This window comes from Lithobates pipiens, unplaced genomic scaffold (genome assembly GCF_037356315.1).
Source record: "Lithobates pipiens isolate NorthernLeopardFrog02 unplaced genomic scaffold, aLitPip1_a1.2 Scaffold_13, whole genome shotgun sequence".
Lineage (NCBI taxonomy): Eukaryota > Metazoa > Chordata > Amphibia > Anura > Ranidae > Lithobates > Lithobates pipiens.
In genome coordinates, this window is record NW_027507718.1 from 2406520 (window position 1) to 2425988 (window position 19469).

The following is a 19469-nucleotide window of genomic DNA, read 5'->3' on the forward strand; positions in this document are numbered from 1 at the left end:
ATTTTTCTTAGATTTTGCTGTGTGTAAATGCTTTGCTCATGGCATGTGTTTTATAGAAATCATTATTTTATTGCTTCTAACACTGAAGGTGATGTACTGTGCATACCAGGAGGCAACATATAATTCATTTTTTTGTAGCAAAAATATGCTTATTTAATTAGTTGATTTGCCATTATGTAATTTTATAGATGGGAGGCAGCAGGGTTGCATTTGCAATACTTTAGGGTTCCTGGGGCAATGTGGAGCTTTTATTTCCTAGTGTTTAAAAAAATAAAGAATGAACCCTGTATCTAACAGAGAAATAGGAATATCAGAATGGCTTGTTTTTACAGGGACATTACAGTGAGATATTAATACATGAACATACTTGTAAAATGTTTTTTTTTTTTTTTTTAAACTGAAAAACATTTTAATTTCCCAGACTGCTCAATATTACTCAATAGTAGGCATTAGAACAGCAGTCATATTGAAGATTTTTACATTTAAAGGTGAGCTCTGAGTTTAAATAATGGCAGATTTATTAAAACAATAGATAATGTACTGCCTATCCCAATTTTTAGAAGCCAGGATTGGTAATTGAACCAAGACAGCAGCACATCTTGATAGAATTATATTCTTAAAAACAGAAAATGCAACCACAAGATCATTTTTTAAAATGTACCTAAAGCTAAAATTTTGTAAAATAAAAATGTGCTCTCTACTCAATCCTGTAGTGTTATTCTTTACCACTTTTCATAGCTTTTCATAGGAGCAGCAGTGTTGTCACCCTAGGATGCATGTCTCTTGTGAACTGCAAGCTGACTGTAAAACTTAGCTTTCCATCACTCACCACTTGGGGTTCATGGGGAGCACAAGACATCATGGGTTGGTAATGTTACTGACGAGAGATCTCCACCTGCAAGTAGAGCAGTTCTGTCTCAACTCACGCTTTGGGTAATGACATACGTCCATGGATATCAAACTTTTCAGACAGTATGGCCACTTCCTGGCTCAGCCTGTCCACAAATAGTGTAACTATCAAACAAGACGCAGAGGTTGTTCCTAAAAAGGTTTTAATTCACCATGTACAATACAGAGAATGTTGTTGAACACCAAAATGACAATGACCATACCAAATGTACAAATAATCTAGTTGTTGTGGCATTACACTACTACTAGGTACCAGTAGATACACAATATTAACAATGCAAAGCAATACATTGGCAAGAGAATAAAACACAGAATAGGTGGAACACAGCACCTCCACCTGAAACCTTTAGATTTCACTGTATAAACAAACATTAGACCATGCATTGATGACTTGGACCTAAAAAACCTAAAATAGAAGAGAAAACATGAACATTTGAACAAAAGTTAATTAAGAAATATAATCTTGAAAGAATCCCTTGAAGAACCTGTCTTTAAGGCAAAGAGACTACAATATGTCAAACCTTAGCTGACTCAGTGGTACTCAAAAGATAAACAGAACAGGTCAATTGAGTAAATGCTGGAGACATATACATTGATAAGTGAAGATAATAACATCCCAGATAAGTCTTTGATATCTTGAACTTGAGATCCTGAAACAGTCCATAAAGACATCAGGTCACTTCTTAAAGTTGGGCAAAGCTTGCAAGGTCACCGATGGGTGGATGTAGGACCATCTAGTTAGTTGAAGCAACTCCTTGGAAAGTCTAGGAGATCCTAAATTCCAGCTTGCAAAGAAGTAGATGATTTAGTTATTTTAGTGTTAGCGTGGTTCTTGGTGTGTTTTCTGAGCTGCCAGCTGTATAAGCTTGGGCTTGCTGGATGAATCAATTGCTAAGTTGCAACTCAGGTGAAGACTGTAGAATCAAAGTTTTTACAGCTCTGGCTAGGATTCTTTAAGTGAAGTGACAATACAGTTTTGCAGTTGCCAGGTAAAGCTTTATTATTGACAGAACAGCTTGAGGTTGCAGCTGGTCTTCTGTGAGCAATTTTGTAGCATCTATTGAAGTAGGTACTGATTTAGAGTCACTATTTACATGGTCAATGAACTGAAGAACATTCACATTGTTGGACAGGATCTCAGCATTTGAAGTTTCTTTGTCACCTAATGATTCAGACTTGCTTTTTACATCAGTGGTTTGAAGTGTTGTCTTACCAGAAATATCAAAAGTGGTTACCTGATGAAGCCTTAATTTGCCTGTAAGATAATTTGTTGAAGCACTAACTGTTCGGACCCTGCTTCTCAGTGAAACAAGAAGCAACAATAACAACTTAACCTAACTCAGTCCTTTAGGCATTGGTATCATTGGTCCAACCATTGAACTGTTCAAGTATTTTGTGTAACCTTTGAATGTTTCTTCTGAGCAGAAGCATAATTTGGCATCATTATCTACTGGTGGGATATAACTAGTCAAATAAAGAAAAGTATGTCTTCTGCTACACAAATCGTTTATTTGTCATTAGGTATTTGGTTCTAGTCAATGGGGTTAAATACTAAAGCCACATTTTCTGTTCAGTTTGCAATAGAATTTAAGCCACAGTTTGCATGGGAGTATTTCCTAGAGCTTAGAAAATGTAGTATAATTTTACTTTGCTAAGAATAATCATGTGCGAGAAAAATTTAAAAAGCTGTATTTTTGTTTTCACTTGATTGGATGATGGAAGTCAGCAGAGCTTAACATCATTTAATAAGCTCAGGGTCAAGTTTCCTTGCAAAGTACAACTTCCCTTGCAAAGTAGTCATCCTATTTGCCTTTACTAAATCAAACCCAGTAAGTGTAGGAAAGTGAATTCCTTGCAGTTTCATTCATATCTGAAATAATAAATTATTTAGCACATGTGTGGAAGGTTTAGGAAAATGCATCTGAAGTTGCAAGTAAATGACTGGTTTGGTCATCTAAAACTGCAAACATCCTGACTACTTTCTTTGGTTGACCTTAAGGAAAAACCTTGACCAAACATAATCTTGCTCTAGCTTTCTCCCAAAATCCATTGCAAAGTATCTAACTACATTTTGACCTGATCATTAGAGAGGAATGTTTACAGATCTCCCCACTATGATCTAATATCTAATGTGGCAGGAGGAGGATTTGCAGGATTATATTTTATAAATGTTCATCTTTTAAGCTGCATGAGGCAAATCCAACACCCATAACTAATACAGTAGATAATTCTGCAGAAAAAGCTGACAATAATAAGGTTGGTCCCAGAGGGCCCATGTGAGGGTACAACAATTTTAGTATATGACAAGAATCCAACAAACTATACTAGGTCAATGAGTTTTTTTTAAACATACTGTCAATTGAACTTGAAATTTTTGTCAATTTGACAGTTACTGAAATCATATAGTCTCTACATTTATTGGGGACACATTTGTCTTTTTGGAGGAGGATGGCTCATGCTGTACTCTCTGAACATAAAACTTTTTTTCTTTCTTGTACCTTGACCCATGGTTGACCACTTCTTCTGTATGCTGTATATCAGTTTTGAAACAATTGTAATTACTCTGTGAGTGATGTTTAAATAGCTAAGGCCCGGTAGGCGAAGACCTGCCTTAGCAAGTTGTAGTTCAAGCAAAACAATTACTTAGGTCTTGAAACTTCTTTCCCAGAAATGTTAGCACAGCTGTGCACACTTTGAAATAAAGGATTTTTTTATGGCTTCTGGACTAAAAAAATGTACTCTGTTTCTTTTTAGGAAGTTTACAGATTAGATACAGATTGGATCACCAGCAAGATCCTGAAGTCTTTAGTTTACATTTAAAGAATGTAGCTGATGGTCATCTACAGAAAGTAAAAATTTTAAGAAAGCAAGAGATTCTCTCTGTAGAGGTATTCACATGCTGTTTAATAAATTATAAAAGTGAAGAATAATGTGTTTATAGGGGCAATTCACATAAACATGCAATGTAATTGAGGTTAAAAAAGATGCACCTACTTGTACTTGGATGGATAATTTTCTGTTGTACATCCCCTTTTTAAATATCGTATAATATTACAGTGTTCTTTGTGTTCCTCACAAGAGCAATGATGCCTGATTAATTAATATATTTCTTACACTATGACATGATGGCGTAGCGAATGTTGAGGAACACCATCCATGTGTATGAAAAAGATAACTTTAACTCTGAGATAGGACAGAATTATAACTACATTTCTTATAACTACATTTCTTATAACTACATTTCTTATGTAATGGTTGGATAGCAATGTTTTCATATCGTAGATGTTCAGCATTGCAACAACTGTCTATTTTAAAGCTAAACTTGTGCATCTGGTAAACAGATTAGTGCAAGACATGGAAGAATAAAACTAGCTATAAGATAACTAATGGCTACATGGATTATGCTTGGAAACAGAAAAATACAGTAAGGATACATGTTGTTAGGATGCAGTTTCAGGTGCATCAGTTTACATTAATGGTACAGTTATATTTGGAAACTCCTAATATTCACAAACGCAACATGCCATGTTTAGCAATAGTTTTGCCGCGTACACACGAGCGGACTTTTCAACATCCAAAGTCCGAAGGACCGAGTCCGTCAGACTATCCGATCGTGTGTGGGCTGCAACGGACTTTTGATTCACCAAAGTCTGACGGACTTTAGAATATGGAACATGCTTCAAATTTTCCCGAAGGAACTCCGCCGGACCCGGTCCCCTTCGAAAACTCCGCTCGTGTGTATGCTACTCCGACGGACTAAAACCGACGCTAGGGCAGCTATTGGCTACTGGCTATGAACTTCCTTATTCGAGTCGGGTCGTACGTCATCACGTTCGAATCCGTCGGAGTTTAGTGTGATCGTGTGTGGCCAAGTCCGTTCGGCCGAAAAGTCTGTCAGAACTCCGTCGGAACTCCGTCGGAACTCCGTCGGAACTCCGGCGGAACTCCTTTGGAAGTCTGTCGGACATAAGTCCTCTCGTGTGTACGGGGCTTAAGGCCTCCTTCACTCGCATTTTTCTGAAGCTGTCTCTGTACAGGGCACAAGTGTTTTCTATGTGCCCTTGCAGAGACCTTTGTGTTGCATATTTCTGCACAGAAATAAATGCACAAATCGGCCAAAATTTTGTAATTTAGACTGTTAGTTTCTTTTTTCGGCCAGTTAATGGGCACAAAAATTGATAATCTTTGGGACATTTTTGAGCCAAAAAAATAATGTTTGGAAATTTTCTGCCGAATGAAAGATAAATTGAAAGCTTAATGTGTTTCCCATCCAAACTGTCTGCACTAGGTATATGTAAGAAAACAAACAAAAAATGCATTTTTATCCACCGAACGATTTATCGGTCATTACATGATGGCATTATCATTTGTGCTCACGGCCAAATGTTCGTTTTTTGAAAATGGGTTCGGACGTTTTTTGTATCATGTATGGCCAGCATAAGTATTCAATGCAAATCAATTCTGCAATTTTTTTTCTATCAGTTTGTGAACATGAACATGAGTTCTCAAACAGTTTGAGAACATGTGAACAAGGCCCTAAATGCATGCAGTTTACACACACGCACACACACACACACACACACACACACACACACACACACACACACACACACACACACACACACACACACACACACACACACACACACACACACACACACACACACACACACACACACAACAGACATTAGCAATGGGATAGTTATAACTAATTAAGGGACATTTATTAATTCTGTCACACAGATAGGCAGTACTAAACAGGACCAGTTAGATTGTTTTGAGACAGTTTCATCATTACACGCACATTTGCTCATTTTCTCTAAAATAACAGTTACAGAATAAAATCTGCCCCTGACCACTTAATTGTGTGCCTATTTTAGGTGAAAATCTGTCTCATTCGAAGAAAATCTGTCTTGTCTTCAGTGGTTAAAATAATCACAGACCTGTTATGTTCTCTTTACAGTTTTTTGCCCAGGATAACAGGTGCACAAAAACATTCAAATATAATTACCGGTAGTTAATTGATAGGTTTTATGATTTGTGTCTGATTTGTTGTCACTAATTTGCTTTATAAATGTCACCCAATAATATGTACCGCACCCACCCTCTACATACTCACAAAGATACACTGCCTCATCTGTCTAGGACATGCTCTAAATTCCTACCATTCAATCTGGTAACTAGGAACTCAAATTGGAAAAACAATATTAAGGCATTTATTGGGAGACAGTGAAAATATAATCCATCGCATAGCTATGAACAACTAAATACAAGAAAAACAACAACAAAAAAACAGTAGTATAAATCATGCAGCAGATAAACTGCTACTATAGAAATATATAGAGATGGTCTGGGGTAATGCAGGGCAGGAATATACTGGGGACAAGCAGAGCAGGACATTCTTGGATTCAACAAGATTGAGTACAAGATAAAGGGCAGAATAGGAGATGGTGGTAATGCATGTTAAGCTGGAAAAACGCTGAGGTGCCCAATTGTTGAAACAGGATTATAATGCTGGAACTTTTAGACTACTCACCAACTGTTAGATTGATCAACTGTATCACAAAAGCAGTAAACAACTTCTGGCTGCATCTTGCTAGCTTTGCAGAATCCTGACCTCCTGCTGGCTTTGGTTGTGTTCCTACCTTCAACTGCCTGTGAGGCCTTTGTATCCACTGCATACTCAAAAAGCCAGCCTATGCCATACCGCCTTTACTTGCTGCTTAGGATATCATCTTAGTGGTGTCCCTCTGCCAGGCGGCCCTCAGTAAATAAATGTTCTGCCCAGAGTGCCCTTCCTCCCCATGTTGAAGACACTGCCAAAGGCTGAAAAGGCACAGTCATTCAACTGATGGTGATAAAGTCATCCTACTGTGTACAGGCAGTACACAGACGGAGGGCTCACACACACACTATAGAATAGGATTTCTGCATATCAGTCTGGTTGCAACCGATGAAGGGGTGAAAAGGAGGAGGGAATAAAAAAAACATTGTTGTAAAATCTGCCATCCATGACACTGGCCCAAAGGTAAAATTATTACAAATACTCCCATGATTACAGATATGTCAGTTTATACAATTGTGAAGGTTGGGGATGCACAGTCAATTGTTTAAATGAAAAGACTCCCTATAAATGTGTACAGTGCCTTTCAAGCTGAGCATTTCAATTTATGGAGGAATGGACAGATAGTGAGATATGAGAATGGGCATGCTGCTTAACATATATCACCCTATTAAGTCTTAGGAAAACGCATAGCTCTAAACAAGTTTATGAAAATCTTGACTTCATTGTATATATAATGATTCAGAGAGCAGTGTCTAGGTATTGCTGCGCCCCCCTTTTGTCCCACATAACATAAATGCAGCATGTTTTCTGGAAAAATTATGATGTCATCACTGGCTCACCTTTAGCTTGTACACATGTTGACTTCTGGCAAAACTCTTGTTGTGTGCCACATCATATCCTGTTAAATTTGTTGAGCTTGGGAATAATGGGGCACAGTTTATGGGTGGGGCTTGGGCGGAACTGGAGCATGTAGCATATGCCATCTGATTACCATTTAATCATCCCGAGCTATGCTTTTTACATATTTGTCACATACAAACCCTCCTCTTTAAGGTGCCATCTTTTGTCACTCTATAGATGTGCTCTCTGTTACCTATCTCTTGGCACACACATGTCCTCTGTCACCTTAGATGGGGCTACAAAGAGTCACTTTTCCTGTGACTTAAAACATAAGTTGGGATACACATATGTGGTACCAGAGACAGTGGAACAGACCCAAGCTCAGTTTTCTTTCTTAAGACAACACCAAAAACAAGTCATCCAGTCTCAAACAAGTTGCAGCTCAACTTTGTTACCAGCACACATCATGTCCTAGTTTCTGATAATCATGCCCTGCCAACCAAGACAAGTGGTGGTGGGGGGGGTTTGCGCACAGTTAGCCCTTGTACACACGGTTGGACATTCCGACAACAAAATCCGTCGGATTTTGTCTGGCGGATTTTGTCCGAAACTTGTGTTGCATACACACGGTTGGACAAATTTGTTGGAAAATCTAATCGTACGAAACGTGATGACGTTATTTCGTTACGTCGGGAGTACGTTCAGGCTAGTAGCCAATAGCTTTGGTCTAGGAATTTGATCTGAGCATGCGTGGCACTTTATCCGATCGGAATTCTCTACACACAATCGGACAAAGTCCGATCGGATCATGTTGTCGGAAAGTTTTACAGCCCAGCTCTAAAACTTTGTCCATCGGATATTCCGATGAAAACAGTCCGATGGAGCCCACACACAGTTGGATTATCCAACAAAACAGTCTGATCGGACATTTTCCATCGGAATGTCCGACCGTGTGTACAAGGGCTAAGACTGGGAAATGAAGTGAAAGTCCTACCTGATCTAGGTGATTACATAAGTATTTCCTGTCTTGGACTACCAAGGGGAGTTAGTTACACATAAAAGGAATACAGTGCTGACCAGTAAGCTGAGAGGAAATTCTGGTAAGAATAGGCAAGTACATCCAGTATGCTACCTTTTTTAATGCACTAATATACATGTAATGCAATACTCCTTGAACTGTTTTGCCTGTGGTTCAGCTTTAGATTTATTCACTGTTATGTTTTAAAAATGGATCAGTCTTGAATGTGCATACATTAGTTTAAACAGACTCTACTAGCAATTGCATTTCTATGAAAGCATTTTTAGAACAGGCAGCATAATCAGCACACTCTGCATTGTTTCAGCTTAGATAAAGGAATACGTTATTAATTGGACACACTATCTTTAAAGTCACAGTGCATGAACTAGTGACAGTGATGGAAATGGACAAATTAAAATACCCATAAACACGCTTCCCTGGTATTTTGTGTCAGCAATTTTCATGCGATTCTGAGTGTCATGCATAGGGCAGCCATTCATTTCAAAAGAAGCTCTGGTTCTGTTTTGGGTGACAAGCTGAGCAAGACTTTTAAAGGCACATGTTTCTGCAATTGCAGTGTGATTCTCTTGTGTGACAATCATGGCAAAATCACACCATGTTTGGAATGGCACCCAAATGCACCCGATTCCAAATCATTGCATGTGAATGGGGCCTAATGCTAACAGATCCAGTCTTATTTATATATATATATATATATATATATATATATATATATATATATATATATATATATATATATATTTATTAATTTTTCAAATAATCTAGTTACTGTAGCTCATTGCTCTTTTGTACTAGACTCATTCTTGCAAGTGCCCATGTGCAGGATATTAGATGACCACATGGATCTGCCAGCCCAGATGCTGGTTAGGCTGCTGCAAGATTCCTTTCTTTTGGTTTAGAGTTATGCCCCATACACACTATGAGATTTTCTGCTGATTTTTACCTTCAGGTTTACCTAAACCATGTAGTGCAAGGGCCTGCCTGATTGCATACAAATTGAAACTCCTAAGGTTTGACCTCTTATTATATTGTTTTGGTAAATCTGGAGGAAAAATTTAGCAGAAAAACTGATAGTGTGTATGGGGCTTTAGATTGCAAATTAAACTGTGCAAAATATGCACAAGAGAGAAGAAATCTATTTGCTTTAAAAGCAAAAAAAAACAAAAAAACATCTATTTCTTTTGATTTTATACTAAAATGCTATTAAAAAAACAAAAAAAAATTACAAAACAAAAACATATATCTAAGGTAAACCTACTGTTTATCATTGTTTCTATTATTTATCCCTTTAAAACTTAATAACAATGCATTGTACTTTTCCTTTAGGTTAACCAATATGCAAGTGAGAAATTTATTTTGACTTCTGGCACAGACTTCAGTTCAATCCATTCTCTTGGGCTTGGAAAAATATTAGGTAATAATTTTTTTTAAAGAAATGTGAAAGTGCCATAGTTTATCTCATTGATAGAAAAGTATATCTGTTCTGTGAATTTAATTAAAAACTGACAATCAAGAGAAAAATGCACTTTTGTCAAGTCAAAGCATCATTTCAAATAAGTGCTTCCTTCAGATGAGCAAGTGGGTTCTCTTAAAACTAATTTCACACTTATCTCTCCATTTTATAATCAGACTTCCTGGAACATGATATTTTCCTCAAAAGAGGGTTGATTTATAAGTGCAGTACGTGATTCTGCTGTGATCAGAGAAAAAATTGCTAATCTGATTTCAAAGTCAAATAAACCTAGTCGTATTGAGTATAGCTGATGATAGAAAAATATCACAATTACTAAAGCAGTGTCAAATTTAAAATATACCTGATAGAATGTTTTTTTAAGATACAATGACAATTTCATTATTTATGATATTACTTTTTTTTCAAAGCAAAGTTGGGCAGATGTTTAAAGGATAAGTTCACCTTTTTGGGCAAAATCTCACTTTTCATAATAAATAGAAGTGATTTCCAATGCCATTCCTGACCCAGCCCTCCCAATATGCTTTTCTCTCACTAACCTCATTCAAATGATATTTAGAATCTTGTCAGTCTTGTTGTATCTTTGAATGGATTTTCATATTACATCACTTTCTGTAGCTTGTATCAGCATTCACTTCCTGTTAGGTCATCTCCCAGAAACCATCACTTTCTTGTTGCATCACAGAAGAGGGAGTGATAGGGTGTGTTCACCACTCTGGACCACTCTTCCCTCATTACAATACCCACTTCCTATACAATCTGATTGTACAATCTCCTTTAGATTTCCCATCAACTATGTAGTACAAGGGCCTGTCTGATTTGTTACAAATGTAATGGATTGTTCAGGTGTGTCCTCTAATCCATAGTTCTGATAAATCTAAAGGAAATTGTACAGAGATTGTACAATCAGATTGCATAGTGTATGGCATCTTTATACAAGTACATAGGAGGGAGCGGACGGAGACACTCAGTCTTGAGGCCTCATTCACATCTCCACCTAACAAAAACGTACATTCCCGCATGCGTTTGTTTTGTGTGTTTTGCAGTGTTTTCACTCATCACACATAGGGCAGCCCACTCACTTGAATAGACTGCCCTAGACCCAACAATCATCCAAAAGAAGCTCCCAAACTATTAATGGAGCTGCGCGTGGTGCGTTGCTGCAGTTTTCAGTGTGTTTTCCACACTTGGGGAGCCTTTAACACAACATAAACAACACAACACAAATACGGTACACATTTACAGCATTTATGAAATGCATGGCAAAGTGCATATTTTCTGTGGAGTTTACCATGCATTTGGAAACAAACAGATGTGAATGGAGCATCATTGTTCTTCTGTGAAAGCACCAATTTCAATTTCAGGCCCCATTCACATCTAGAGTTGTGGGAGTGCATGTTTTTTTTAGCTTGTTTTTCCAGTGACACACATAGGGCAGCCAGACAATTTCAATGGGCTGCACTCCACCTGGCAAAGTAACTCATAGGACATTTTTGTCAATTTGTTACTGCATTTGTCACCTGTTTTTTCCTGTGGCAAAATGTGTTTTTTCTTCTGTGTTTGGTGTTCTGTTTTGATCAACAATTGATGACACTGAAAGCACAACTAGGTAATTTTAGGTGTATACATGTGGCTATACACTATAAAATCTGACTGTACAATCTCTTTACAATCTCCTTTAGATTTACAAAAACTATATAATAGGAGAAGACACCATCAATTCAATCACTCTGTATCCAATCAGGCAGGCACTTCCACTGTGGGCTGCATGTGACCCCAGGGGATTTAGCATGCACCCTGAGCCTGTCCGAAGGGATTCTGGGAAAGTCAGGCAAATTCACAAAGAGAAATGCAGGGGGCGCTGTGAAAACTTTTTTGATGGGTGAAGGTGTGCTAAGAAGGACAGCTGGTAAACTCTTTCCTGGGTCATACTGGCTGGTCCATCCTCTGTCTACCAGGAAGTTTCTGAAGTGATCTGCAGACTACAGCCATGGATGAAGGTGAGGATTAAAGTTTAAAACCCCACTCTAAGCCAAACTTTAAAAAAATGTTTTAACAATTCTAGTAAGAAAAGAGAACTTGGCACAAACCAAGATTATTCAGGCATATAGATTGCTTGCACAATATTGCAATAATACAAAATTCTTATGAAAGGTAAAGAAAACTAGTAAAAGAAGATAAAGTACGCATTGGGCTCCAAACAGGAAGGGCAACTTCTGTGATCAAAGCAGTAGTACCAATAGCCAACGTGAATGTACTTCGAGAGATCACATATAAAGATGTAACAGGTTAAAATCAATTGGTACATCTGAATGTCAGATATAGTACTGGGCAAAAGCAACATAAAAATATTATCAATAAGTAAAAAGAAAATTGATTTTAAAGTGTCTGTACATCTCTGTGTGCAGTTTTTCACATGCATATTTTATGAGGTATACAGGTGAGAGAGGAACAGGGGAAGGAAAGAAATATGGGGAGTGGAATTAACAGCAGCTATGTACGCTGTGACAATGAGGAAGAAAACTTCCCTGTCTTAGCTGGCAGAAGCTCTATGCAACTTAGACAGGCCATAGAAGGTGCAAATTTCGATTCCCTCATCAATACAGACAGTGCTGTCAGGGGAATCCCTTTTGTCGAGTCTGCTTCCTGCAATTGAGTGTTCCGGGCGGGTTTAATGGTGGGGTAAGCCGTCCCCACCTAGAGAAGACAATTACTATTCCTAGTGGCTATAGCAACCGCTAGCAATAATCACAAGTGAATCGAGCAGGCTAGTTGTGCCCAAGTTGATCGATCAATTAACTTGGTATATTCAGTCTGACCATAAACGATTCAAACCATCTATGGCCAGCTTTAGCAGTGCTCATGTATCTCTGCTATCTTCCTTTCAGCTGTAAACCTTTTTTTAGGCAGTAAATCTCCTAAATCTAAAGTGTAGTTTCTAAAGTGCGAAGTTTAAAAATTTTCATTTTAGAGAATGCCACAAATTTAGGCTTGTTGCACACTAATGTAAAATAAATGCCACTAACAGCAGCTTTTGCCAATTTTTTTCTGCTTCTGGATGTAAATAGTGTTATCCTATGTGTCAGTGCACGCTTGATTGTCAAAAATAACTATTGTTTGTATTACTATATGAATGGGGCTCCTTGAGGGTAGGGACCAATGTGAATGTACAGGGATAGGGACAGTTGTAGACACTCACTCAGGTTGAACTGGATGGACCGGTGTCTTTATTCAACCTTACAAACTATGAAACTATTATGATGCCGATGTTATAAAATTAAAGTGTATGCCGTGACTATAATTCTCTTTTAATGTTCAACTTTTGTGAATTTCTTTGTCAGGTATTCCTTCCACAGCTTTCACTCCATCTGAGCACAGATGTTGAATTTTAGACTATGGAGATTAAAAAGTGTTTTACAGCTGAAGAAAGGATAGAGGTGTTTAACTGAGCACTGTTAAGTGTGTCAGATTAGAGGACACTTAAAATACTCTGATGGTGTCCTCAGTACCTAGTTGCCAGGTTACTGAGAACACTATCATTGTTGTCTCTGCTAAGGAGAGAGATGGGGGAGGAAAGTAAAGGTAGGCAGAACAGCTAGATCTGTATGCATACGGTACACTTGGCATAGATCTCTCCTTCTAATTGAACAGTGCTGGCATAATAATTTCTAAAGTAAAGTTGATGGTGGGCATTAAAGGGGCACAATCACTTGTACACAGAGACCAGTCAGGAGTTAAGAGCCACTTGAAAGGAAATACAGGCATTACCCAGCTTTGGATTAGCTTTTCCTCAAGGATTGAGGAGGACACATCAAAAACAGAAAAATGTTCACTAAAGGTGAGCAATTTACTGCATTTGAAGAATATGGAATTTGTTCCCAGGGTTCAGCTTTAATGAAACACCCTTTTTTATGAAAAAAGCACACTTCTAAGTAAAGTTAATTGGTAGATTATGTATCTGAAATTAAATTCCCACATTACCTCTAGATTCACTTAAATGTATTCTTCGATATAAATGTAAACATTTCAACAACAAAGGGAGCATGTGGCTATCACAAGAAATCCCAACAAGAAGATGTGTGTTTCACTGCATGACTTTCCTATTGAGGCTTTCAGGATTGCACCGATGAGAGCTTAACTGCAGATAAAAGATAAAAGCAAGGTACAATATCAAACTGTAAGAACATAGCTTGGAAACAATATGTGGTCATGGCTACTGATCGTTAAGCACACAAGCACAATTTTAAGGCAGATGTAAACAAAATAATTTAAAAAGATTGCTTGGGTGTGTAAGCCACAACAAAAATGAAATGCAGATCTGAGCAAAAACAAAAGTCAAAAATACTTTTTTTTTTGCTCAGGTTCCTATCATATGTTATATTTGCTACCTATGGATGTCACACAGGCATAAGTTAACCTTTCCTGAGCTGTAAGGCCCATAAACTCCAATAAATAGTAGGGAAGCAAGTCTAATAACAGTATATCAGTGCAGAAAGGAAACCTTGCAGCTAATCACCTAGAACATTGGCTGATGCTTGCTTGCGGTAGATCAGTGAATGAATGAATGAATGAGATATTTGTATAGCGCACAACGCAAACTGACTTGCCTCAAGGCGCTGTGAAGAGCTTTGATCATCAGCTAGAAGAGGAAGGTCTTGAGTTTCTTCCTAAAAGCCAGGTGGTTTTCTTCCAGGCGGATGTTGGTTGGTAGAGCATTCCATAGCTGAGGTCCTTGGACAGCGAATCTCCGATCCCTCTTAGATTTGTACAGGGATTTGGGCACGAGGAGGAGGTTTTTGTTGGCTGCTCGATGACTGACGGTTTGGTGTGTAATGATTTATTTTCTCAGCTAGGTATTGAGGAGCGTATCTATGTACGCATTTGTGGGTAAGGCAGAGGGTCTTGAATGTGATCCGATTCTTTACGGTTAGCCAATGTAGGCTCCTCAGGGAAGGAGAGATTGATTCCCAGGGTTTTTTTCCTATCAGCCTTGCCACCATGTTTTGGATAAGTTGTAATCACGCAAGTTGATATTGTGGTAATCCTATGTAAAGCGAGTTTGCATAGTCAAGTTGTGAATTAATGATTGTTCCAACTACCACTGCTTTGTCATTCTTTGGGATAAAAGGGATGAGTCTGCGTAGCATGCATAGCAGATAGTGAGATCCACTGACTTCTGCTCCTATTTGTGCATCCATTGACATTTGTGAGTCTCAAATAACCCGAGACTCTTGGCCTTGGTTTTAGGGGAGATGGTCTGCCCAAAGACGGTGGGTGGTGTCCAGGAGGTTTTGGTTCCAAAATTATGATTTGGGTGTAGGATAAGAAGCTCTGTCTTTGATTCGTTGCATTTGAGGGAGTTGGTGGTCATCCAGTCTTCTATTGAATTGAGGCAATTTTCTAGTTGTTGGTGGTGATCTCTTTGTCCAGTGATACGGAAATAAAGTTGCGTGTCGTCAGCGTACGAGTGGAAGCAGAGGTCTGAACATCTGATGATTTGGAGGAAAGTCGCTTATTTTTTATACCCAATACCCCTTTCCTATGACTTTCTGTGTAAGTATTTCCTCTTGACTTACAGACAATATGAATAAAGAGATGAATAAAAAAAAAAGATATATATATACATATATATTTGGCACCTTTTGGGGGGGGAGCCGGTAACCAGCCTGTAGCTCCTGTACTCATGCAGCCCTAGACCATGACACTCCCACCACCATGCTTGACTGTTGGCAAGACACACTTGTCTTTGTACTCCTCAGCTGGATGCCGCAACACACGCTTGACACCATCTAAACCAAATAAATGTATCTTGGTCTCATCAGACCACAGGACATGTTCCAGTAATCAATGTCCTTAGTCTGCTTGTCTTCAGCAAACTGTTTGTGGGCTTTCTTGTGCATCATCTTTACAAAAGGCTTCATTCTGGGATGACAGCCATGCAGACCAGTTTGGTGCAATGTGCGGCATATGGTCTGAGCACTGACAGGCTGACCCCCCACCCCTTCGACCCCTGCAGCAATGCTGGTAGCACTTATACGTCTATTTCCCAAAGAAAGCATCTGGATATGTCGCTGAGCATGTGCACTCAACTTCTTTGGTCGACCATGGCGAGGCCTGTTCTGAGTGGAACCTGTCCTGTTAAACCCCTGTATGGTCTTGGCCACCATGCTGCAGCTCAGTTTCAGGGTCTTGGAAATTTTCTTATAGCCTAGGCCATCTTTATGTAGAGCAACAATTCTTTTTTCCAGATCCTCAAAGAGTTCTTTGCCACGAGGCGCTATGATGAACTTCCAGTGACCAGTATAAGAGAGTGAGAGCAATAACACCAAACTGAACACACCTCCTCCCCATTCAAACCTGAGACCTTGTAACACTAACGAGTCACATTACACTGCGGAAGGAAAATGGCTAATTGGGCCCAATTTGGACATTTTCACTTAGGGGTGTACTCACTTTTGTTGCCAGCAGTTTAGACATTAATGGCTGTGTGGTGAGTTATTTTGAGAGTACAGCAAATGTACACTGTTATACAAGCTTTACACTCACTACTTTACATTGTAGCAAAGTGTAATTTCTTCAGTGTTGTCACATGAGAAGATATAATAAACTACTTACAATAATGTGAGGGGTGTACTCACTTTTGTGAGCTACTGTAAGTGTCCTACTATTAAAAGTCAGCAGCAGCTGCAGTATGTGTAGCTGCTGGCTTTTCATTTTTGAAGGGATGGGCGGACCTCCTCTTTAATTTATTGCTCACACATGATCAAATCACAGCAGTATCACTGTTGTGATTTATTAATGTGTGAGCAATTTCTGCTAGTGTCCATCAAGAGGGTAAGGTGAGCAAAGTGAACAATGGATCCTTCTGATTCACAATGATATAAAATAACATCATAATCATACCATCTTCTCTTGCCAATGCCTGCACGTTCTCTCCTCTATTCTATTTATCTTTTTCAATTTGCAGCTCACAGTGTGCCTTAGCAATATGTGTATATGATGGATAGAATAAATATATAACTCCCGCACTGTCAAATCAAAACTAAGGGTACACTACAACAAACACCTGGTAAGATGATTCTTAACAGATAGGGAGGTAAATTAATAAATGGTGGTGGTGCACTGTGAACTAAATAGAATAATAATAAAGTGCTAGTGCAATAAACAACACATAAGTAATGTTCATTGTCTTTAGAAACTCCATTTGTTTCACTTTTCACTTGGCACTTTAGTACCCAGCAAGTTTTTATTTTATACTTATCTGTTGATTATTGCACTAGCACTCTATTATTCTTATAGTCAGTTCACAGTGCAACGCCACCATTTTGTTCATGTGTATATGATTGTTGAAACTTTTCTGAAAAGTTGTGAAAATTCCTTAAATTGATCACATTTCTGTTATTGAGGTATCTGTTCAAATATTATCCTTGCATGATGTTAGTTTTCTTTCGAAAAATAAGTATGTGGCAATAAGAGACAGAAATAACCCCAGATTAGAATGTTTTGAAAATGCCAATTTAATCACATCTGCAACTTACAAAAGCACATGTGAAACAAGAAGATCTTTGACCTTTTGACACAGCACTAAGTATACCTAATCACAGAAAATCTATACTTAAAATGCATGTAAACCTGATTCATGAAATGTGACCATGTATCTGCAGTGTTTTCTTATCTCTCTTCAAAACCCTAAGTCCCGTGTCTTTCTGCAGCTCAGTTCTTCTGTTATCAGCATGACAAGTTCTCTGTCAACTGAGATAAAACCAGCCTAAAATTTGCGTCAGAGTGAGTACTATAAATAGATTAGCAGAGAGCTGATCTATTCACAGCACAGCCCTGCACATTCCTTCCTTCCTTACTCTGCCTATGTGGCGAGGGGGGGTGTGCCTTTCCTCCAATCAGCTGTCACACAGTGTACGCAAAGACTCCACTCACCATGCTGAACAGAAAGAAAACATTCTAACACAATGTTCACTTTCTAAAGAATATAGCAAGCTAAAGACAGCAGATATACATGTAAAACATATGTAGGGAGATTTGTTTCAGCTCTATGTGTCATCTAAGGCTGTTCACTTCACTGAGTATATGTGAGGGTTTACATCCACTTTAAGCAACACAAAAAAACAAAGCAAAATCTGTAAAAAAAAGAATAATCCAATCAAGTAATGTTGACATGGCCTTTGCTTATACGTCATTATTCTTAGTATATTTAGGTCAAGTCTTACAAAATTTGCCAACATTTTACTATTGCAATTACTTTTTAAAGTAGACATAAAACCACTCACTAAAATCTCATATACAGTACACACATTTGATTTCAAAGCTGTTTTTAATCTGTTTAAATATGTAGCTTTCATTAAAAGAATACCTGGTAATCCTACCAAGAAGTTTATTTTTCATTCACCTCCCATTATAGGAAGACAACTGTCTCCCAATTTTACTTCTGCATGGTCACCTTGTCACATGCAACCCTGAAGGAAACTGCAAGTAGCCAAGCCAGCACATTACGCAGTTATATTCCATTATTGCTGTCAGTAGGCCAACCTAGAGCATTGATGTGTCATTGGCGTTGAAGTGAGTTTATGTAGACAAGAAGTGGCTGAAAAAGTATAGAAAGACAGAGATTCAAAAAAAAAAAAAATACAAAATGAAATGAAAAAGGTCAAAACAATAATTTCTGAAACAAACAACATTGTATTTGTTTATGGCACATTATGTTTTAGCAAATTAAATGTAAGGGATTACATAAACTTTAAACTCACAGTACCAATGCCATGTTGCTGTTACCACAACAGTAACATTTGTAGCATTTTGTAAAGAAGAAAAGATGGGGTTGCACTATTCCAAATTCCCCTGTAACAATAGCTAATGTTTGATATCTGTTACCACTTCCAGCTTCTGATTAATTATTGCAGACTGCCATTCACTAAGCAGTGAATTACAGTAATACTGCATCATGCAAGTAAACAGAAAAATACAACTGCTTTTCAGTTTGGAAAATAATAGTGGACCTGACAGTTAGTGCCCCATTTGAAAACGAACCCTAGGTGCCCTGACTAAATAGGGCACAAACTGGTCACACGTTACTAGGGCTAGCTAAGAGTATATTAGTATCTACCCATCCTATATTACAATGGCTGCAAATGTGCAAAAATGTATCCATCCATGTTATTTGCAATTAATGGCAAAATCTACAGTATCAATGACTTGACAAAAACGCATTTTAAAAATGACTCCATTGCACTTTGTTGTTTTGATAATTTACGTTGACAATGAACCCTGCTTATTGCTAGTCATTTTATTATTATAAGCTGAGTAAAACATGAATTAACTGCTTTTTCAGCTGAAGACATCAATATTGACCTAGAAACCATGAAAGCCAATGCAAATGGATTCACTGGATGTCTTTCTGCTGTGCAATTTAATAATATTTTCCCACTGAAGCTTGCATTCCAAAATAATCCTAGCTCTCAGATTATTATAAAGGGTCAAGTGTCTGAATCTGGCTGTGGTTCCCTAAATGGTGAAGATGCAACATCAGGAGAGGCAACCCATTCATTTGCAGGTACTATGACTACTACTGGATTTAATAGTGTATGCAAAATGTTGGCTGTACTTTGAGTGCTTTTTTAAACTATAAAAAA

At 38.1% G+C, this 19469-nt stretch overlaps 1 protein-coding gene across 2 annotated transcripts in view; it reads left to right on the forward strand.

The window, feature by feature from the left end:
* Window positions 1-19469, forward strand: part of CNTNAP4 (contactin associated protein family member 4) — a 524353-nt gene that overhangs the window by 481137 nt on the left and 23747 nt on the right. For both annotated transcript variants that reach the window (XM_077474781.1, XM_077474782.1), the window contains 3 exons: window positions 3664-3797; window positions 9681-9768; window positions 19169-19390. In XM_077474781.1, the coding sequence (XP_077330907.1) occupies window positions 3664-3797; window positions 9681-9768; window positions 19169-19390 (444 nt within the window). The remainder of the gene's footprint in view (window positions 1-3663; window positions 3798-9680; window positions 9769-19168; window positions 19391-19469) is intronic.